The 22663-nt window shown below is 40.6% G+C and overlaps 1 protein-coding gene across 6 annotated transcripts in view; it reads right to left on the minus strand.

The window, feature by feature from the left end:
- The window catches only part of LOC110059559 (hemicentin-1-like), a 68515-nt gene that overhangs the window by 14255 nt on the left and 31597 nt on the right, over positions 1 to 22663 (minus strand). For 5 of the 6 annotated variants that reach the window (XM_089276082.1, XM_089276084.1, XM_089276085.1 and 2 more), the window contains 26 exons: positions 22308 to 22553; positions 21526 to 21771; positions 20620 to 20868; positions 19708 to 19953; positions 18990 to 19235; positions 17974 to 18219; positions 17193 to 17438; positions 16237 to 16485; positions 15321 to 15566; positions 14603 to 14848; positions 13587 to 13832; positions 12806 to 13051; positions 11071 to 11319; positions 10090 to 10335; positions 9276 to 9521; positions 7994 to 8239; positions 7034 to 7279; positions 5749 to 5994; positions 5124 to 5369; positions 4609 to 4854; positions 4062 to 4307; positions 3358 to 3603; positions 2597 to 2842; positions 2021 to 2266; positions 930 to 1175; positions 505 to 747 (listed from right to left, as the gene is read on the minus strand). In XM_089276082.1, coding sequence (XP_089132208.1) covers positions 505 to 747; positions 930 to 1175; positions 2021 to 2266; positions 2597 to 2842; positions 3358 to 3603; positions 4062 to 4307; positions 4609 to 4854; positions 5124 to 5369; positions 5749 to 5994; positions 7034 to 7279; positions 7994 to 8239; positions 9276 to 9521; positions 10090 to 10335; positions 11071 to 11319; positions 12806 to 13051; positions 13587 to 13832; positions 14603 to 14848; positions 15321 to 15566; positions 16237 to 16485; positions 17193 to 17438; positions 17974 to 18219; positions 18990 to 19235; positions 19708 to 19953; positions 20620 to 20868; positions 21526 to 21771; positions 22308 to 22553 — 6402 coding nt within the window. The remainder of the gene's footprint in view (positions 1 to 504; positions 748 to 929; positions 1176 to 2020; positions 2267 to 2596; positions 2843 to 3357; positions 3604 to 4061; positions 4308 to 4608; positions 4855 to 5123; positions 5370 to 5748; positions 5995 to 7033; positions 7280 to 7993; positions 8240 to 9275; positions 9522 to 10089; positions 10336 to 11070; positions 11320 to 12805; positions 13052 to 13586; positions 13833 to 14602; positions 14849 to 15320; positions 15567 to 16236; positions 16486 to 17192; positions 17439 to 17973; positions 18220 to 18989; positions 19236 to 19707; positions 19954 to 20619; positions 20869 to 21525; positions 21772 to 22307; positions 22554 to 22663) is intronic. The other variant, XM_089276087.1, reaches the window with a different exon arrangement.

Below are 22663 nucleotides of genomic sequence, written 5' to 3' on the forward strand. Positions count from 1 at the left end.
ATGGTCATCCTGCCTATTTATTTCATTAGCTATAAACCTTTTTCAACGATAGCACGCATGATTGCCATTTTTTTTTCTTTTTCTCACGCCTGATCCGAACGAATGACAAACGCTGTGACTATCAATCAAGCCCAAGGAGTTTTATTTCGTTCCTTACTGCGCAAGCTTGACGAAACGATCGATTCTCGAGAGCTCCGTCACAGGCTCAATTTTGATTGGTTTTAAAAACAATGGAAATGAGCGGAAGTAAAACACCAAGCGTCTCGTCTGAGCCACTTGTTTGCAGCAACTGAGGCACGCGTAATTCAACCGGAAGTCCGATATTTTCGGACTTCAAATCAGATCTTTTGAGTGTCGCTCGTTTCTCGAGCGCTGGTCAAGGGGAGCGAAGACTCTGGGTACGAGGTTGGCAATCCTGGCGAAGAGGTCATCATTACAAGCATGTACAGCGCACCAGCAGATACTAAGTCAATGCAATTTGTTTGCAGAATATTTCATACTTACACTGCACATCAAGATTGACGCTTGTGTTGACAGTTTTAAGTGCGTTCTCAGCTGAACACCAATACTCTCCAGACTGATTCCTCGACGTTTTGAGGCTCAATGTGTTTCCTGTACCCACAGTCTTCCCATCTTTAAGCCATGCAATATTTGGCACAGGATTACCAAGGGCACTGCAGTGGAATGTTACCGTAGCGGCCTCAATTACAGTCTGGTTAGTTGGCCTCATGATCCAGCTCGGTGGATCTATGAAAACAGATTAAAAAAGACACGAAATTATATCCTTCGTTGCCTGGATGTAGTTTGAACAGTACTGCACGTATCAAATTGCGTAGCAAGCGTCGCCCTACAAACCAAAAAGCTTTTTCCGCATTCTGGCCGAGCGCCCACACCTCCCTTTGTGCCATAATAGGCTTCGATGTACTTACACTGAACATTAAGCTTAGCACTAGCGTTTATCTGCGCATCCAAGCCATTCTCTGCTGTGCACCAGTATTTTCCAGAATGATTTCTTTTGGTTTCTAAGGTCAGTATGTCTCCTGTACCCACAGTCATCCCATCTTTGATCCACTTTATGGTCGGCACAGGATTACCATCCGCGGTGCAGTGTAAATTAGTTTCATCGCCTTCATTTACAGTTTGGTCAACAGGCTTTGTTGTGAATCTAGGTGGAACTATAAAAAGATGCAACTGATTTTAATATCAAGCACCTTATGTCATCCAATTTCCTCGTAAACAAAGCTGTTTTATTAAACAGCATTCCGAAAACTTTAAACTGAGAAACACTACTATGGTACAATAAATTAATACAGCTCTTGAAAGAATAACAAACTTCGGCTAAAATAATATATTAGTTCGACGTTTCTTCTCAGTGGCTAACAGATCTTCTTCTAACTTTCGCATTGTCACATTTTAAAATCTCCAGTAAATACTTGGCACTGTTTGGAATCTCTGACAGCCTGGCTTCACTAGCCCCTATGATTATTCCAGGCAGTCAGTGCTCCAAAATGTACGTTAGTTCGTAACTACGAGTACAAATGAAGGTTTTTGTTGCTGTCTGACGTGTCAATATATTTACCGTACTTGTTTGAAAGAGACTACAAGCATGGTTCTGAAGACCTCCGTTTCGCAAATATGCTGTATGTTATAAAATACTGAAAAATGTTTAGGCCATCTTGGGGAGCCAAAACTTAGCAATTAAAATCCACCGTAGTTTAAAAGATGGCGGCTGTACGTTTCACCACAGTACCATGCGAATCGGCCTTACACAACCCATAAAGTACAAGGAGAGCCATATTTTGCAATGTTTGTCTCTGTGCTAACGACATTGTGTATGTTAGGTTTGAAGAGTTTAGAACTTTTCTGTACGTTCTTATGAGCGTTTTTAAAGTTTTCGCGCACTAAGAATTATCTGTAAATGTACCGGTCACCATCTTTTTGCTCTACGGAGGATTGCAATTAGGGGCGGGACATATTCAACCAGAACATGTCTCTATCCAAGGATGCAGTCAATACTTACATTGTACGTTTATATTTGCATTAGCATTGACAGCTGGTTTTAATCCATTCTCTGCTGTGCACCAGTATTTTCCTGAAAGCGTTCTGTTTGTTTCAAAGCTCAGTGTGTCTCCTGATACCACAGTCTTGCCATCTTTAATCCATGCTATCTTTGGAGTTGGGTTACCAGTGGCCTCACAAAGTAGTGTTACTGTGGCACCCTCAATAACAGTCTTGTTAAATGGTCTTGTGATAAAATTTGGCGAAACTGCAAAAAAAAGCAGATGCTGTTTTCCTCAAGACTATACCGTACTTGTTTTTCGGGCTTTTAAAAGAAATAAACGTTCACGCGATACCCCTACCCCCAACCCCCCTCCCCCCCCCAAAAAAAAATAAATAAATAAAATGCATGACACTCAATGGTATCATTAACCGTCCCAACTCCAAAGACATTAAGGCTTTTGACTATCCTGGTAACTGAACAGTCATGCTTACAGAACAATCAGGATCGTACTTGCTCGCTGTTAAGACTGAAATTTTGTTTGAAGTAATTAAAAACTATTGTATTTTGAAGAACATCGTCTATTTTAAAACTTACACTGCACATCAAGCAAAGCGCTAGCGTTGAGTTTTACACCCAGTCCATTCTCTGCTGAACACCAATATCTTCCAGACTGATTCCTGTTCACTGTGAAGTTCAATGTATCTCCCGTAGCCACAGTCTTCCCATCTTTATGCCACATTATCTTTGGGGCTGGGTTGCCGGTGGCCTTGCAGAGGAATGTGCTTTCATCACCTTCTTCAATAGTCTGGTCTCGTGGTGTTATAATGAAACTTAGTGGAACTGTAAAAGACGATTTTAACATGTTTTTAAAGGGGAGCGGCTTCCATTTGAGTGTCGATAAGTTATTGGTTTCGCATCAACCACGCCACGCGATTGGCTGAAAAAACTCGCGCCACTTTTTCATCCAATCAGAAGTAAAACCAAAACCAATCGGGACTCACACGCACTCGTTTTCCCGCGCTTTGCGTCAGCTACACGTAATTACTATGAGTTTTGATTGGTTCACTGTATTGTCCGTGTTCTTTGTGATAGGCTAGGGTGATCACAATGGTTTTGGCTTACGACACTCTGCTCGATAGCAACTTCAGGAGTTCTTCCTAAGCTAATTTACGTTACTTTTTTATCTTGAAAAATAAACCGAAATAACTGAACTATACAAATATTCTGTATAGCACGCAAAACATTTCAAGAAAAATCCATCCTTTCATTAATCGAAGATCCTTTATATGACAATTTCATCATGAAGCCAAAGCAAATTTCTTCAATTCATTTTATGTTATCTAATTCATACTTACACTGAACGTTAAGATAAGCACTTGCATTCACTGTTTCATCCAGTCCATTCTCTGCTAAACACCAGTATCTTCCAGAATGATTCCTATTGGTTTGAAAGCTTAGCGTGTTTCCTGTAACCACAGTCTTTCCATCTTTTATCCATCGATATCTTGCGGTTGGGTTGCCGGTGGCATTGCAGTGGAACGTAGCCACGGCTCCCTCAATGACAGTCATATTGGATGGTACTGTGAATAACCTTGGTGCATCTAAAACAGATCAAATAAAAGGTTTCGTTAAGGTGAGAATTTACGCGAATGGACCACATTCGTATTTTCGGTATTGTACTAGAACTAACTTGTAACTGGGGCTAATGCGGACAGTCTTTTCAAATGTAAATGACATTAATCTCTTTTTCATGATATCCCCCGCATGCGTCTTTATTGCAAGCTAGTTCCAGTCCAAAACCGAGAATAAGAATATGGCCTATCGGTAGCCGTTTCCGGAATCCCAAAAAGTCTTTTTACGATAAATGCAAAAATTCTCACGCGCTCATTGGCTAAGTTTCATCGGCTACCGCCTCGTGGATCCACAGCTACTTTGACAATGTTAAGACGAAATTCATGATCAATAACAGGACAAACACGTGAAAACCTAACGTCAATTTGTTAAACTTATGTACTATAGTTTCACAGTCCGTTAGCAAATGGGAAATTTTTAATCTTACATTGCACATCAAGGTCAGCACTAGCATTGATGGTCACCCCCAGTCCATTCTCTACCGAGCACAAGTATTGACCAGAACGATTCCTATTGGCTGTAAACGTTAAATTCTCTCCTGAAGCCACAGTCTTCCCATCTTTCAGCCATGTTATTACTGGGGTTGGGTTACCAGTGGCAGTGCAATGAAATGTGGTTTCATCGCCTTCTGTGACAGTTTGATCCACTGGAGTTGACGTAAAACTCACTGGAACTGTAACAGATAATAAATTGTAACTTAATACAGTTGGACCCCGCTAATTTGAACTCAGTTAAATAAATTTCCAATTCCTCGTTATTTCGAACTCAAAAACCATTTTCCTTGGATTTGTCCTTCAGTTATTTACTATCGGCTATTTCAAACTCCCCTATTTAGAACTATTTCTTGTTTCCCCTGAGAGTTCTAAATAGCGGAGTTCAACTGTACTAGGAACATGGTTAGTTCAAATTTTAGAAAATAATTGTAGTTGCGGAACCAAGAAACCGCACAAAAAGAAATTAAAATTCACACTCACATTGAACATCAAGATAAGCACTAGCATTGGCAGTTGAATTAAGACCATTGTCAGTTAAACACCAGTATTTTCCAGAATCTTTCCTCTTGGTTTCAAAGCTCAGTGTTTCCCCTGTAACCACAGTCTTCCCATCTCTAATCCACTTTATAGTTGGTGTTGGGTTCCCAGTGGCCTCACAATGGAAAGTTGCTTGGTCACCCTCAACAACAGTTTTGTTGGCTGGTCTTGTGATTAAACTTGGTGAAACTATGGCAGGAAAAGAAATATTGGTTAAAAACAACTTGGCAAAATACCTGTTTTTATAATAAACACTTAGATCAGGAGCTCGAGAGTCGACTATCACGCGATAGAAATCGAGACCGAATAGTCGTTCAAACCTTTATCTAAATCCTCTTCACAGACACTTCGAAAACGCAAAGAAGCGGCCGCCAGTCCGTTAACAAGCGCACACTGCTAAGCTACTCAGTATCTACAACAGAATAAATAGTAAGCCAAATAGGTTTTTATAAACTTACACTGTACATCAAGCAAAGCACTTGCGTTGATATTCACGTCTAAACCATTGTCTGCTGTGCACCAATATTTCCCAGTGTGATTCCTGCTGACTTTCATGTTAAGAGTGTCTCCTTGACCTACAGTCTTCCCATCTTTGAGCCATGTTATTGTTGGGGTTGGGTTTCCAGTGGCACGGCAGTGGAACGTAGCCCCATTGCCTTCCTGGACAGTCTGATCAATTGGTGTTGTTGTAAAACTTGGTGGAACTGTAACAGGCGGGAGCAGAATATTCAACTCATTAATCTACACAAGTTCGGGTCACTGATAACAGCAGGGCTGAGACTGAGGGAAGGATGACTAGGTGTAAAAAGCGAATATGATGTAGTTTTACCACCCCTTTCGAGAATCCGATGAAACAAAATTGTTCTACAACTGAATTAAAATTGTAAATAATTATAAAAAAAAACTTTTCAAGAAAGAATACTCTAGAAACTGCAACAGATTAGTTACATTGTTGTAGGCCATTAGTTACAGGGAACAATGACTTGCAGAGCACAAAACGTTGCTAGAAAAGAAAAGTAATTAACACTAAGTTAATTCATTGCGCTTACATCAAAAATGACTGTTAACGCCAAGCATACTTACACTGCACATCAAGATAAGCACTTGTATTGACTGGATCGTTTAGTCCATTCTCCGCTAGACACCAGTATTCTCCAGATTGATTCCTGAAGGCTTCAAAGCTCAGTGTATCTCCTCCATCCACAGCCTCCCCATCCTTAATCCATGTTATCTTTGGGGCTGGGTTACCAGTGGCATCGCAAGAGAAAATTGCCAAATCACCCTCTGTAACAGTCTCATTAGTTGGTTTGAGGATAAAACTTGGTGAATCTGCAAACAAGGAGTAAAAACCAAGTTAAACTTTGGATTATCATAGTACAGGTTAAAACCCCCGGGTGTACTCTACAAAGTTTTATACGGAGACCCTCCGCCCCAAGGTCCAACGCTTTACCCTTTTGACGTAATATGTCAAACACGAAAGACCATGTTTGACCGCATTTCCAAACACCAAGAGGAGAGTTGAAAATACGACGCGTAGCGGAGTATTTTTGATGAATTTCGAGGTGTTTGGAAATGTGGTCAAACACTGTCTTGAGTGTTTGATATATCTTCTCAATCGAAACTAGAACTAAGGAGAAAACGGAGAAATAAATTCGTGAAAATCTATGCTAATTAAGATCAGATATCCAAACACCGTCACGGTCATGATTTCCTTTGTTTAAACTTGATGAATTATTAATGAGTTTGAAAAAGAAAGGTACCCCTTTCGAATACCTTCTTAAGAAGACTGCACCGCTTTTCTAAACCCTTGAAATGAGGTGAAATCTTGATGAACAAAATTACCGGAGAACATCAAGCATAAACAGAAGAGATGTTAACCAAAAAGAAAAGGTATTTTATAATCATCAAGTTCGTGTTCACAGACTTTAATGACAGATTTCGCTACCCTTTCATATATCTCAACTTGTGAATCCCTACCCTTTTAAACACCTGAAGCCTGAAAAAGGTACTCTTTCCGGGTACCTTTCCTTTCGGGCGGAGCCTCCCTATTTAGCCATGATAGGGAGAATTCCCCACCCCGCTGCGTAATAGTCAAAATATGACGGTATGTGTGGGAATTTAACGAGCACATTTGAGAAGAAAATACGATTGATTTCTTCAATAGAATAGTCTTACATTGCTTCCATGCATATGGCAATATTCACTGAAGAGTCTATTATATACTTATCGCATTAGCTCCCGAGGCATATTCGTTAAATTCCAATACAAACCCTCGTATTTGGACTGTTATGAATACGCAGTAATGAGGTTCAAGTCAAATAAATGCAGGTGGGAAACCTGTCAGCAAAAACCATGTTTTTCAACTTACACTGCACATCAAGCTGAGCGCTGGCATTGATCCTCACGTTCAATCCATTCTCTACTGAACACCAATATTGTCCTGATTGAGTCCTGTTTGCTACAAACTTGAACGTTTTTCCTGAAGCCACAGTCATTCCATCTAATAGCCAAGTTATCGTCGGGGTTGGGTTGCCAGTGGCAGAGCAGTAAAATGAAGTTTCATCGTTCTCTCTAACAGTTTGGTCAAGTGGAACGTCAACAAAACTTGGTGGAACTGCAAATGCAACAATGGGCAGTGAAAAAAAAAAATCACAACGATGTCACCGAGAGGTGACATATGATATATTAAACTTTATATCCAAGAGACGATGATCGCACAGGTTGGTCATGTGCATAGTCAGTAAAATATAGGTTGTTTTGGACCTAAGAGTGGCTCGACACTAGCTGACACTGAGCTAGCAGACTATTTCGTGTTTGGTGTATCATAACCTCGTTTGTGTTTTAATTTTCTACCTTGCTAAACTAGTAGCTTACAGTCACTAACCACCTGAAGGAAATTTTGTACATGCTTGCAAAAAGTATGACAAAAACAGATCATAAGTATGGCTACTTTAAAGCATACAGCTCTATGCTCGCTCAGCTATGCTCACAGTTTAAACTCTTGATTCAGTCTCATCAAACCGTAACCTGGTAGACTTCAGTTTTTCCACAAGATATATAGATTATTGACCAAGCGTGAGGTCAAGATGGCTGTATATTGGCACGCAAAAAAGGAGGCCAATATCCAGCCATCTTGACCGAACAAGCTTGGTCAATAAAGGACTTATTATATGGTGAAAGAACACTATTTTCTTGGGGGACACAGCAGGTAGTCTTAAGTGGGTGAGATAACGCCATCTTGCCCGCTCTGGTAGCCAATCACAACGCAGGATTCAGTTCATCTTGTCTGCCCACATAGACTAGCCATATAATAAGTTTTCATACTTACACTGGACATCAAGATAAGCACTAGCGTTGACAGTGCCACTGAGCCCATTATCGGCAACACACAGGTACTCTCCTGAACTTTCCTTGCGCGTTTCAATTGTCAGTGTCTTTCCCATCTCCACAACTCGTTCATCTTTGATCCAAGTTATTGCTGGGGCAGGGTTACCAGCTGCATGGCAGAGGAATGTTGCCGTGTTACCCTCAAGTACAGTCTGGTTTGTTGGTAACGTGGTGAGACCAGGAGCAACTGCAACAAATCACAAATTAAAATGCGTTTATAGATTCAGGAAAAACGCATATTGAATATCGCATATCGCGCATATTGAAAAATTGAGCCCAAACGTTTTAAGTTCGTCTTTTATTAATTCATCTTAGTCTTCTTCGATCCCCAATACTTGTTCCTTTTAAGTTTGTTATTCCTTCGGGTGTCGTTCACCGTTGTAAAGTACTATTCTTTTGAGCTTTCCCTCAATTTGAAGGTTATCTTGTACATCTCGAAAAATTGACTTAGTATATCATAGTACTATAGTCCCTTGAAAGCTCTGGTTAGAAATCTGAAGACAGTGTTCTCATGGATGCCATATAAGAGAAACGTTATCGAGGCTGAAGTTACTACAATATACCGTAAACTGTCGCTTATAGAGCGGTTTTCATTTGAGTGTCGAAAGTAATTAGACAATTACTTTGGTTTTGGTTTTGGTTTTACTACAGTTTGAGATTAGAGCGGTTTTTATTTGAGTGTCGAAAGTAATTAGACAATTACTTTGGTCTTAGTTGTGGTTTTACTGCAGTTTGAGGTTGGCTGAGTATTCTAATTGGTAAGTAATTGGTTTGGTTTTGGTTTTACGACACTCAATTGAAAACTGCTCTAACCACTGGGCTTATACAACTTCGTAAGGGTTTTTAGATGGGCTTTTAAACGGAGGGGCTTATGTCCGAACCGGGCTTCTAACCGGAATAAAAAAAAACGTTCCCAAACGAGCTATAGCTGCACATGTTGATAGAAATATAGGTTTTTTTTATTTACTGGTAATGAAGCTTTAAAACGTCATAATAAAACGAATTCAAAACAAGGAAAACTAGAGGGGACTTATATCCGGGGGGGCTTATAACCGAATGTATTTTTGGTTTACAGGTAAATATGATGGGAGGTTTATAAGCGGAAGTTTACGGTAGTCCAGGTTGTTCACAATTGAAAACTGATTGCCTCAGCCACCCACTGAATAGATATCAAGTTCTCTAGCAAACTATACGTATTTGCTATCTTTTTCTCTCATACTTACATTGAACATCGAGGTAGGCACTCGTGTTGATAGCTGGACCCAATCCATTCTCAGCTGAACACCAGTATTTTCCAGAATGATTCCTTTTGGTATCGAAGCTCAGTGGGTCTCCTTCACCCACAGTCTCCCCATCTTTTATCCACGTTATCCTTGGAGTTGGGTTCCCAGTGGCAGCACAATGGAATATGGTTTGGTCATCTTCGTTAACCGTTTGGTTAATGGGTAGAGTTGTAAAACTCGGTGGAACTGAAATAAAAGATGCATAATTCAGGAGCATTTTATTACAACATTTTGTTGAGTTGCTTAAATCGTGATGTTTAGAAATATGTTCGCATGCTTATTTTCTCAATTCCTCATCGTCTGCAACTACAATAACTTACCTGGGCGTATGAGAAAATGTCCATTATTAGTAATCCATCAAACAAGAAAGACCGTCTTTGACCCCGTTTCCAAAGATCGAGAAGAAAGTTGAAAATACGACGCGCAGCGGATCGGAGTATTTTTGAAGAACCTCGAGGTGTTTGGAAATGTGGTCAAACACTGTCTTGTGTGTTTGATATATCTTCTCAATCGAAACTAAAGCTAACGAGAAAAGGGCGAAATAAAATCGTAAAAATCTATGCTAATTAAGATGAGACATCCAAACACTGTCACGTTCATGATTTCCTTTGTTTAAACTTGATGAATTGTAAATGAGTTTGAGAATTTAGTTTGAAAACACCAAAATCCTTAATAAGTCGCTAATGAGCCTTACACGTCATGAGCTCCAAGTAAATAAGTTCCTTATTCTGTTACAACCGAGTCTGATACTTACATTGCACATCGAGATCAGCACTAGCATTGACTGTATTATTGAATCCGTTATCTGCCGAGCACCAGTATTTCCCTGATTGGTTCCTTCTAGCTATAAAGCGTAGTGTTTCTCCTGTAACCACAGTCTTCCCATCTTTAAGCCATGTTATCTTTGGGTTTGGGTTACCAGTAGCGTTGCAGTGGAAGGCTGCAACGTCTCCCTCACTAACAGTCTTGTCAGTTGGTCTTACGTTGATACTTGGTGAAACTGTAACAGTTGTATTAGAAAATTATTAAATAAAATCTATCGAGAATCGCTATTCGTAAGTTAGACTACGCTCAAAAATCCGCGGGGAAGAACGTAAAGAAAAACGCAACATAACTGAGCCGTCGCATGCGTGCAAGCACGACATACGAAGCCGCGAGCCGAAAGTACTGTGGGCGTCAAAAGACGAGCATGTCATGCTGGCAGTCACGCTCACACGCTCACTTGTTATGCGTTCTTTCCCACGGATTTTTGAGCAAAAGAGAGACTGCTCGCAGTTTATTATAAACAGTATGTATTTCTTTCGAGTTACGAACGATGCGCAATACTGACGTTTCAGCGTCTTTTGAACTCTTTCTAGATCCGCTCAGTTATAGCACGATAAAGTATGACAGACGTTGACTTCTCCCATCTACAATTTAATTTTTGCATTAAAATAAAATCGTTTTGGATATTCGTCGAAAGTCCCCTGACATTGCGTTTCTGAGCTTTCTTATCGATTCATGTTCATGTGTCCTGGTGTTACCAATAATAGAGAATATGTTTTTCCTCGGCCAGTCAAGTGTAAAAAGAAAATCGATCGTGAATCGGGTTCTTTAATTTTCCCGCCTTTTCCTCCCGTTGCATTGTTTTTCCATGAGCTGATTGGTTCGTTGTGGTAGTTAAACGCGTTGTGATTGGTTAGAGGTGGCTACCTTGGTTCTGGTATTCTACCAAATGACACTTATTTCAACTTACATTGCACATCAAGAGAGGCACTAGCGTTGACAGTAACGTTCAGTCCATTCTCTGCTAAACACCAGTATTCTCCTGAATGAGCCCTGTTGGTTGAATCGAAGCTCATTGCGCTTCCTGACGCCACAGTCTTGCCATCTTTAATCCATGTTATCTTGGGGGTTGGGTTTCCAGTGGCGGTGCAATAGAATGTTGCCATGGTACCTTCAATGACGGTCTGATCTCTTGGTTGAACTGTTAAGCTTGGTGGAACTGGATATATATTTTTAAAAATATGTAAATGATATCATTAAATTAAATAATAACCATTAGATAATATAGGTCGGGTAGTGGATTAGTGTAAAACAAAAAAATCGCGTTTTCATTGTCTTGAGATAATACGAAAATTTAATTGCCTGAAGAATTGAAATGCAACAGCCAATCGTATCGCGTTTTCAACGATTTAACCTGCCAATTAAGTCATCGTCTTAAGGTGGCCGAACACAGTTTTCGCGCGCGCTTTTGCTGATACAATTCAGCGCGCGCACAAGGATTGCAAAAACAAACATGCCGTCAACAGAGCGATCATTTTATTTACTCAACACCCGCACTATCTGCTCTATTTTTCTCTATTATTGAACGCAGTATATTGATGGCTTTAGTCTTTTATTACAAAGATATGTTAGAAAAGGTAACGACGCAAAAAACCCAGCAATTCTCAGCTTTTTCTTTGTTACCGAAAGAATCCAGTTAAATGCAGCGCATGCGCAGTTGCTCGAAAAATTGAGACCGATTGCTTTTGCAGAAACATGCCGATTTCTGACGATCCAGTCGTTAGAATTTCAAGAAATTTGGCAAAACAATAGTTCAGAAACCACGTGAGTAATTTATCGCAAAAAATTTGAATTTTGACATAGGGAATTTTTAATAATACGGAACATGCAGTGAAAACGGTTAACGGCGAATTACGAAAATCGCTTATGTCAAAATTTTATTAGAACAGTGTTGACAGAAGGGATTTAATGTCAATTCGTAGTGGGCAGATGATAAAAAAAATCTACCGACCGAATTTTTTTTAACTAACCAAAAACCATTTTTTAAGCCTTGTTTTTAACCAGCCCCGTTGCCATGGCAACAGCACACACCTTAGCCAAAATGCGATAATAAACCCTTCTGTGGTTCACCTTGACGCTTGCAAAAAACGGGCGCCAAAGCATAAATAGCTTAAAAGTAATGGTGAATTAGGCATAGGCTCTTGAAAACTGTGTTCGGCCACCTTAAATTAATAAAATAAAACTAAATTACAATATTTAGAGATAATGCCACATCAGCCTTAGATGCTTTTCATGCTGATCCTCTATCCTGGTCGAATTGGAATTTGGAGTGTTGAGTTTTGTGAAAGGAGAAAACCGGAAAACCCGGAGAAAAACCCTCGGAACAACAACCCACACATGTATGGCACCGGGCCGGAGTCAAACTCGGGCCACATTGGTGGAAGGCGAGTGCTTGAAGGAAATCTCTTATGTTATGCACGGGCACGCGCTCATGAGCGCGCGCTAATGACGCAAACATACGATACGATACGAACATCGTGCGCAGTAGGGATGCGCGATGTAATTCTGAGGAATCACCTTAAACGTGGGACTTTCCATCCTTCTATAGCAGTAGAAGATTCTTGTTTAAGGATGAGTGGTAGGAACCAGTGTATAATTCTACTTTTTTCACCAAGTGGAAAACGAAACATAGCCTCGATACTTACACAACACATCAAGATAAGCACTAGCGTTGGCAACAGTATTGAATCCATTGTCAGCAGAACACCAATACTGTCCAGAATGATTCCTATGTACTGTGAAGCTCAGTGTATCTCCTTTCTTCATAATCTGGCCATCTTTTATCCATGCTATTTCTGGCACAGGGTTACCAATAGCAGAGCAATGGAATTCGACCACGGAGTCCTCTCTTAGAGTTTGATTGACTGGTTTACTTGTTAACATAGGTGGATCTACAATCAGCAATACACAGTATAAATGACATGAGTATATATGGCATTCCAAATAGCTTGAGTTGAAAGAATAAATTCGATACATTCATGATCGAAATAACAGGACATTTTGATAGACCAAAAAGGACGACCTCATCATTACGGTCACCTTCTTTTGAACTAAAGGAAAACCTGCTAATAAAGCGCTTTTGGTAGAGCCATCTGACTAATACGACTAGGTTTGGGTAGCCCGTGTACTTCTCTTTTCTCTGGTGCGATAGAATAAAAAATTGAAAAGAAGAAACATGATTTTCCTCTTCGAAAATCATGTGCATTATGATAACAAGGGAAAATTTCGTATTGAGAAAACAGCCTAAGAAGTACTCGGACCGCACTGACGACTCCTTCAACTCTGTTTCTATGTCATTAATTCGTTACCTTAAACCGTCACCGTAAACGATCAGGAGAGGTTTCTAAAGGGCCCTAACAAGTTTTCCTAACAAACTGCAAGTTGGAAAATGACTTCTAAGCGTATTTGCATTGTTTTGCTACTTACACTGCACATCAAGAGAAGCACTGGTGTTGATAGCTTGCCCCAGTCCATTCTCTGCTAAACACCAGTATTTTCCTGAACGACTTCTGTTCGCTGAAAAGCTGAGAGTGTCTCCATGAGCCACAGTCTTGCCATCTTTCATCCAAGTTATCTTTGGGGCTGGGTTTCCAGTGGCAGTGCAGAGAAACACAGTGTCCTCGGATTCCTTTACGATCTGGTCAGGCGGTTCCATGGTAAAACTTGGGGGATCTGCAGTTAAAAAGTAAATTAGTTTAAGAATTATCAAAGACAAGATGCTCATAGCACAGTTGATTCATGATTTTGCGTGCATCATCGAGCTATGATACACGCAGGAAGTTTGAAGAACACAAAAGAAGTTTAAAGTTGTTGGAAGCGCAGCCGAAAGCTTCTTGAGTGCTCTCCAGACTTCTTAATTAGATCATGATTATGATGTACGCGTACGTACATACTGAAGGCTTTATTCGCCCCATGGCGCGACCAGGACTAATGACTACCTATACTAAGCTTGATAACGCGGCTTTGCTAGCTTTGTTACATTATTAAGGCTATTTTACTCACACGACAGAAGCATAAGCATAACAGATAGCAGTGGATATCCACAGCCAGTCTTTCTCCCAGCTGCACAGTATACATAAATATACACATACGCGCGCTAAAACAATGGTTTTCATATGTCGCAGCACGCCTTTGTTTACTCTGTATTCATGGACGCGCTTTCCGTGCGTGCGTACCAGTACAGGTTTTCGTGCGACGTGACTCGCTACTGAAGAAAGGCTAAGCCTGAAACCTCTAGGAAACGCAATCATTTGACACTTTCATGAGCTTTTTCAGCCTCATATTCAGTTTATCGTTATAGTGTCACGCATCATATGAGGTTTTTGCTCTTTTTTACTTTTATATAAATGTCAGCCTTGGATTAGGATTAGAACACGTGATAATATTTGGATCAGCTTGTCAGGACCGAGGGCCAATCGAAAAAATACCGTGACCTTACTTACACTGTACATTGAGGAATGTTTTCGCTTTGATTGTGACATTTAATCCGTTGTCAACTGAACATGAATATAATCCAGAGTCATTCCTCAGAGCTGTAAATCTCAGTGTACCGTCTTCAGCCACAGTCCTACCATCTTTCATCCACGTAATCTTTGGCACAGGGTTACCAGTAGCAGTGCAGTGAAATATCACCTCATCAGATTCATTTACCGTCTTGTTATCTGCTTTAGCTGTGAAACTTGGTGGAACTAACAAAAATAAGATTTGAAGTTGCCATTAGTTGATGAACTTTTGTTGTTGAATCACTTTCCGCCATATTCCTGCCTATCCTTTTTATCTGTTAGCTCTCTTTGCCAAGAAAGCACATGGGCTTTTATGTTGATAACAGTGTTACAGTTCTTACAAACAGTGAAGCCACTACAAATCGAGATAAATTCTTCAATACTTCATTACGTTCAGCTCTCATTTCCCTCTTTTTGGTAAATAGTAAAAACCGGAAATCTACAGTCATGGACAAAAGTTTTGGGACAAATTTGCACTTGTGGTTCTTTTTTACACTCGCCAAACAAACAGTTTCTAGGTAACGCAACTTCCTTTGTGGTTTTTGCTCCTCGAAAGTAATGACCCCTGGAAAGTAACGAGCCTCAAATGCTGCTATTTCCGAAAGTAATGAGGGTCATTCCTTTCGGAAGTCTACGGTAATAACGTTTTCAGACTTACACAGCACGTTAAGATAGGCGCTGGCATTAACAGTTGCATCGAATCCATTGTCTGCTATACACAAGTATTTTCCAGAGTTGGTCCTGTTGGCTTTGAAGCTGAATGTTTCTCCGGTAGCCACAGTCTTCCCATTATCAATCCATGTTATCTTAGGGGTTGGGTTACCAGTGGCAACACATTGCAATGTGGCTTCGTCGCCTTCTTCGATAGTTAGATTGCTTAGCTGAGTGGTTAGACTTGGTGCAACTACAACAAACAAAAATACAGCTTACAGTCAAATATAGTTGCTAGCAATCGCACTCGAGCAATTTATTTTCATTGCATCATTGTTCCAGCAAAACCTACCTGAGAAAGGGGCAAGAAGTTAAGCTATCGAGATTATAATGACCACTTTTGGTAACACGTTGCTCTGCCTGAAAATGTAAAGATTCTCCAAACAAACCTGTATTGATTGCTTCATAGACATTGTCACATATATATGCTCCATTTTGCTGCTATGAAAGTTTAACACTCGAAACTTCATAGACTACGAGATGTCCCTCTCTTGCTCAGCTCATGGAGCGAGATGGTCAATAACACGCAAGGAAAATATGGCCGCGCGAAATCCTGGGGACGATTCCTCCTTTCGCGCGCTTCTCGCCCCCAAGGATTTCACACGGCCATTTTTTCCTCGCGGTTTATTTACGGTCTCGTTCAACGGACTAAGCGAAAGAGGGACTACTCGTGGTCTAGAAACGTCACGTTTTCCCAAATTTGTGGTGGCGGTTAATTCACTTTCAAGAGCTGCAATCTGATAATAACGTAATTGTTTTCCATGAGCTGACTGGTTCGTTGTGGTAGTTAAACGCGTTGTGATTGGTTAGAGGTGGCTACCTTGGTTCTGGTATTCTACCAAATGACACTTATTTCAACTTACACTGCACATCAAGAGAGGCACTAGCGTTGACAGTAACGTTCAGTCCATTCTCTGCTAAACACCAGTATTTTCCTGAATGAGTCCTGTTGGTTGAATCAAAGCTCATTGCGCTTCCTGACGCCACAGTCTTGCCATCTTTAATCCATGTTATTTTGGGGGTTGGGTTTCCAGTGGCGGTGCAATAGAATGTTGCCATGGTACCTTCAATGACGGTCTGGTCTCTTGGTTGAACTGTTAAGCTTGGTGGAACTGGATATAAATTTTTACAAATATGTAAATGATATCATTAAATTAAATAATAACCATTAGATAATATAGGTCGGGTAGTGGATTAGTGTAAAACAAAAATATCGCGTTCCCATTGTCTTGAAATAATACGAAAATTTAATTGCCTGAAGAATTGAAATGCAACAGCCAATCGTATCGCGTTTTTAACGATTTAACCTGCCAATTAAGTCATCGTCTTAAATTAATAAAATAAAACTAAATTACAATATTTAGAGAGGAAGCCACATCAGCCTTAGATGGTTTTCATGCAGGTCCTCTATGCTGGTCGAATTGGAATTTGGAGTGTTGGGTTTTCTGAAAGGAGAAAACCGGAGAACCCGGAGAAAAACCCTCGGAACAACAACCGACACATGTATGGCACCGGGCCGGAGTCAAACTCGGGCCACATTGGTGGAAGGCGAGTGCTTGAGGGAAATCTCTTATGTTATGTACGGGCACGCGCTCATGAGCGCGCGCTAATGACGCAAACATACGATACGATACGATACGATACGAACATCGTGCGCGGTAAGGATGCGCGATGTAATTCTGAGGAATCACCTTAAACGTGGGACTTTCCATCCTTCTATAGCAGTAGAAGATTCTTGTTTAAGGATGAGTGGTAGGAACCAGTGTATAATTCTACTTTTTTCACCAAGTGGAAAACGAAACATAGCCTCGATACTTACACAACACATCAAGATAAGCGCTGGCGTTGGCAACAGTATTGAATCCATTGTCAGCAAAACACCAATACTGTCCAGAATGATTCCTATGTACTGTGAAGCTCAGTGTATCTCCTTTCTTCATAATCTGGCCATCTTTTATCCATGCTATTTCTGGCACAGGGTTACCAATAGCGGAGCAATGGAATTCGACCACGGAGTCCTCTCTTAGAGTTTGATTGACTGGTTTACTTGTTAACATAGGTGGATCTACAATCAGCAATACACAGTATAAATGACATGAGTATATATGGCATTCCAAATAGCTTGAGTTGAAAGAATAAATTCGATACATTCATGATCGAAATAACAGGACATTTTGATAGACCAAAAAGGACGACCTCATCATTACGGTCACCTTCTTTTGAACTAAAGGAAAACCTGCTAATAAAGCGCTTTTGGTAGAGCCATCCGACTAATACGACTAGGTTTGGGTAGCCCGTGTACTTTTTTTTTCTCTCGTGCGATAGAATAAAAAATTGAAAAGAAGAAACATGATTTTCCTCTTCTGAAATCATGTGCATTATGATAACAAGGGAAAATTTCGTATTGAGAAAACAGCCTAAGAAGTACTCGGACCGCACTGACGACTCCCTCAACTCTGTTTCTATGTCATTTATTCGTTACCTTAAACCGTCACCGTAAACGATCAGGAGAGGTTTCTAAAGGGCCCTAACAAGTTTTCCTAACAAACTGCAAGTTGGAAAATGACTTCTAAGCGTATTTGCATTGTTTTCCTACTTACACTGCACATCAAGAGAAGCACTGGTGTTGATAGCTTGCCCCAGTCCATTCTCTGCTAAACACCAGTATTTTCCTGAACGACTTCTGTTCGCTGAAAAGCTGAGAGTGTCTCCATGAGCGACAGTCTTGCCATCTTTCATCCAAGTTATCTTTGGGGTTGGGTTTCCAGTGGCAGTGCAGAGAAAGACAGTGTCCTCGAATTCCTTTACGATCTGGTCAGACGGTTCCATTGTAAAACTTGGGGGATCTGCAGTTAAAAGGTAAATTAGTTTAAGAATTATCAAAGAGAAGATGCTCATAGCACAGTTGATTCATGATTTTGCGTGCATCATCGAGCTATGATGCACGCAGGAAGTTTGAAGAACACAAAAGAAGTTTAAAGTTGTTGGAAGCGCAGCCGAAAGCTTCTTGAGTGCTCTCCAGACTTCTTAATTAGATCATGATTATGATGTACGCGTACGTACATACTGAAGGCTTTATTCGCCCCATGGCGCGACCAGGACTAATGACTACCTATACTAAGCTTGATAACGCGGCTTTGCTAGCTTTGTTACATTATTAAGGCTATTTTACTCACACGACAGAAGCATAAGCATAACAGATAGCAGTGGATATCCACAGCCAGTCTTTCTCCCAGCTGCACAGTATACATAAATATACACATACGCGCGCTAAAACAATGATTTTCATATGTCGTAGCACGCCTTTGTTTACTCTGTATTCATGGACGCGCTTTCCGTGCGTGCGTACCGGTACAGGTTTTCGTGCGACGTGACTCGCTACTGAAGAAAGGCTAAGCCTGAAACCTCTAGGAAACGCAATCATTTGACACTTTCATGAGCTTTTTCAGCCTCATATTTAGTTTATCGTTATAGTGTCACGCATCATATGAAGTTTTTGCTCTTTTTTACTTTTATATAAATGTCAGCCTTGGATTAGGATTAGAACACGTGATAATATTTGGATCAGCTTGTCAGGACCGAGGGCCAATCGAAAATATACCGTGACCTTACTTACACTGTACATTGAGGAATGTTTTCGCTTTGATTGTGACATTTAATCCGTTGTCAACTGAACATGAATATAATCCAGAGTCATTCCTCAGAGCTGTAAATCTCAGTGTACCGTCTTCAGCCACAGTCCTACCATCTTTCATCCAGGTAATTTTCGGCACAGGATTACCAGTAGCAGTGCAGTGAAATATCACCTCATCAGATTCATTTACCGTCTTGTTATCTGCTTTAGCTGTGAAACTTGGTGGAACTAACAAAAATAAGATTTGAAGTTGCCATTAGTTGATGAACTTTTGTTGTTGAATCACTTTCCGCCATATTCCTGCCTATCCTCTTTATCTGTTAGCTTTCTTTGCCAAGAAAGCACATGGGCTTTTATGTTGATAACAGTGTTACAGTTCTTACAAACAGCGAAGCCACTACAAATCGAGATAAATTCTTCAATACTTCATTACGTTCAGCTCTCATTTCCCTCTTTTTGGTAAATAGTAAAAACCGGAAATCTACAGTCATGGACAAAAGTTTTGGGACAAATTTGCACTTGTGGTTCTTTTTTACACTCGCCAAACAAACAGTTTCTAGGTAACGCAACTTCCTTTGTGGTTTTTGCTCCTCGAAAGTAATGACCCCTCGAAAGTAACGAGCCTCAAATGCTGCTATTTCCGAAAGTAACGAGGGTCATTCCTTTCGGAAGTCTACGGTAATAACGTTTTCAGACTTACACAGCACGTTAAGATAGGCGCTGGCGTTAACAGTTGTATCGAATCCATTGTCTGCTATACACAAGTATTTTCCAGAGTTGGTCCTGTTGGCTTTGAAGCTGAATGTTTCTCCGGTAGCCACAGTCTTCCCATTATCAATCCATGTTATCTTTGGGGTTGGGTTACCAGTGGCAACACATTGCAATGTGGCTTCGTCGCCTTCTGCGATAGTTAGGTTGCTTAGCCGAGTGGTTAGACTTGGTGCAACTACAACAAACAAAAATACAGCTTACAGTCAAATATAGTTGCTAGCAATCGGCACACGAGCAATTTATTTTCATTGCATCATTGTTCCAGCAAAACCTACCTGAGAAAGGGGCAAGAAGTTAAGCTATCGAGATTATAATGGCCAGTTTTGGTAGCACGTTGCTCTGCCTGAAAATGTAAAGATTCTCCAAACAAACCTGTATTGATTGCTTCATAGAAGCATATATATGCTCCATTTTGCTGCTATGAAGGTTTAACACTCGAAACTTCATAGACTACGAGATGTCCCTCTCTTGCTCAGCTCATGGAGCGAGATGGTCAATAACACGCAAGGAAAATATGGCCGCGCGAAATCCTGGGGGCGATTCCTCATTTCGCGCGCTTCTCGCCCCCAAGGACTTCACACGGCCATTTTTTCCTCGCGGTTTATTTACGGTCTCGTTCAACGGACTAAGCGAAAGAGGGACTACTCGTGGTCTAGAAACGTCACGTTTTCCCAAATTTGTGGTGGCGGTTAATTCACTTTCAAGAGCTGCAATCTGATAATAACGTAATTGTTTTTCCATGAGCTGATTGGTTCGTTGTGGTAGTTAAACGCGTTGTGATTGGTTAGAGGTGGCTACCTTGGTTCTGGTATTCTACCAAATGACACTTATTTCAACTTACACTGCACATCAAGAGAGGCACTAGCGTTGACAGTAACGTTCAGTCCATTCTCTGCTAAACACCAGTATTTTCCTGAATGAGTCCTGTTGGTTGAATCAAAGCTCATTGCGCTTCCTGACGCCACAGTCTTGCCATCTTTAATCCATGTTATTTTGGGGGTTGGGTTTCCAGTGGCGGTGCAATAGAATGTTGCCATGGTACCTTCAATGACGGTCTGGTCTCTTGGTTGAACTGTTAAGCTTGGTGGAACTGGATATAAATTTTTACAAATATGTAAATGATATCATTAAATTAAATAATAACCATTAGATAATATAGGTCGGGTAGTGGATTAGTGTAAAACAAAAAAATCGCGTTCTCATTGTCTTGAAATAATACGAAAATTTAATTGCCTGAAGAATAGAAAGCCATCGCCTTAAATTAATAAAATAAAGCTAAATTACAATATTTAGTGAGGAAGCCACATCAACCTTAGCTGGTTTTCATGTAGGTCCTCTATGCTGGAAAAATTGGAATGGGGATGTTGGTTTTTGTGAAAGGAGAAAACCGGAGAACCCGGAGAAAAACCCTCGGAACAGCAACCCACACATGTATGGCACCGGGCCGGAGTCAAACTCGGGCCACATTGGTGGAAGGCGAGTGCTTGAAGGAAATCTCTTATGTTATGTACGGGCACCCGCTCATGAGCGCGCGCTAATGACGCAAACATACGATACGATACGATACGATACGAACATCGTGCGCAGTAGGGATGCGCGATGTAATTCTGAGGAATCACCTTAAACGTGGGACTTTCCATCCTTCTTTAGCAGTAGAAGATTCTTGTTTAAGGATGAGTGGTAGGAACCAGTGTATAATTCTACTTTTTTCACCAAGTGGAAAACGAAACATAGCCTCGATACTTACACAACACATCAAGATAAGCACTAGCGTTGGCAACAGTATTGAATCCATTGTCAGCAGAACACCAATACTGTCCAGAATGATTCCTATGTACTGTGAAGCTCAGTGTATCTCCTTTTTTCACAGTCTGGCCATCTTTTATCCATGCTATTTCTGGCACAGGGTTACCAATAGCAGAGCAATGGAATTCGACCATGGAGTCCTCTCTTAGAGTTTGATTGACTGGTTTAGTTGTTAAAGTTGGTGGATCTACAATGAGCAATACACAGTTTATATGACATGAGTATATATGGCATTCCAAATAGCTTGAGTTGACAGAATAAATTCGACACATTCATGATCAAAATAACAGGGCATTTTGATACACCAAAAAGGATGACCTCATTATTACGGTCACCTTCTTTTGAGCTAAAGGAAAACCTGCTAATAAAGCGCTTTTGGTAGAGCCATCCGACTAATACGACTAGGTTTGGGTAGCCCGTGTACTTTTTTTTTTCTCTCGTGCGATAGAATAAAAAATTGAAATGAAGAAACATGATTTTCCTCTTCGAAAATCATGTGCATTATGATAACGAGGGAAAATTTCGTATTGAGAAAACAGCCTAAGAAGTACTCGGACCGCACTAACAACTCCCTCAACTCTGTTTCTATGTCATTAATTCGTTACCTTAAACCGTCACCGTAAACGATCAGGAGAGGTTTCTAAAGGGCCCTAACAAGTTTTCCTAACAAACTGCAAGTTGGAAAATGACTTCTAAGCGTATTTGCATTGTTTTGCTACTTACACTGCACATCAAGAGAAGCACTGGTGTTGATAGCTTGCCCCAGTCCATTCTCTGCTAAACACCAGTATTTTCCTGAACGACTCCTGTTCGCCGAAAAGCTGAGAGTGTCTCCATGAGCCACAGTCTTGCCATCTTTCATCCAAGTTATCTTTGGGGCTGGGTTTCCAGTGGCAGTGCAGAGAAACACAGTGTCCTCGGATTCCTTTACGATCTGGTCAGACGGTTCCATTGTAAAACTTGGGGGATCTGCAGTTAAAAGGTAAATTAGTTAAAGAATTATCAAAGAGAAGATACTCATAGCACAGTTGATTCATGATTTTGCGTGCATCATCGAGTTATGATGCACGCGGGAAGTT

The sequence above is a fragment of the Orbicella faveolata genome, unplaced genomic scaffold (genome assembly GCF_042242905.1).
Source record: "Orbicella faveolata isolate gen_17 unplaced genomic scaffold, um_ofav_v1 contig_4, whole genome shotgun sequence".
NCBI lineage: Eukaryota > Metazoa > Cnidaria > Anthozoa > Scleractinia > Merulinidae > Orbicella > Orbicella faveolata.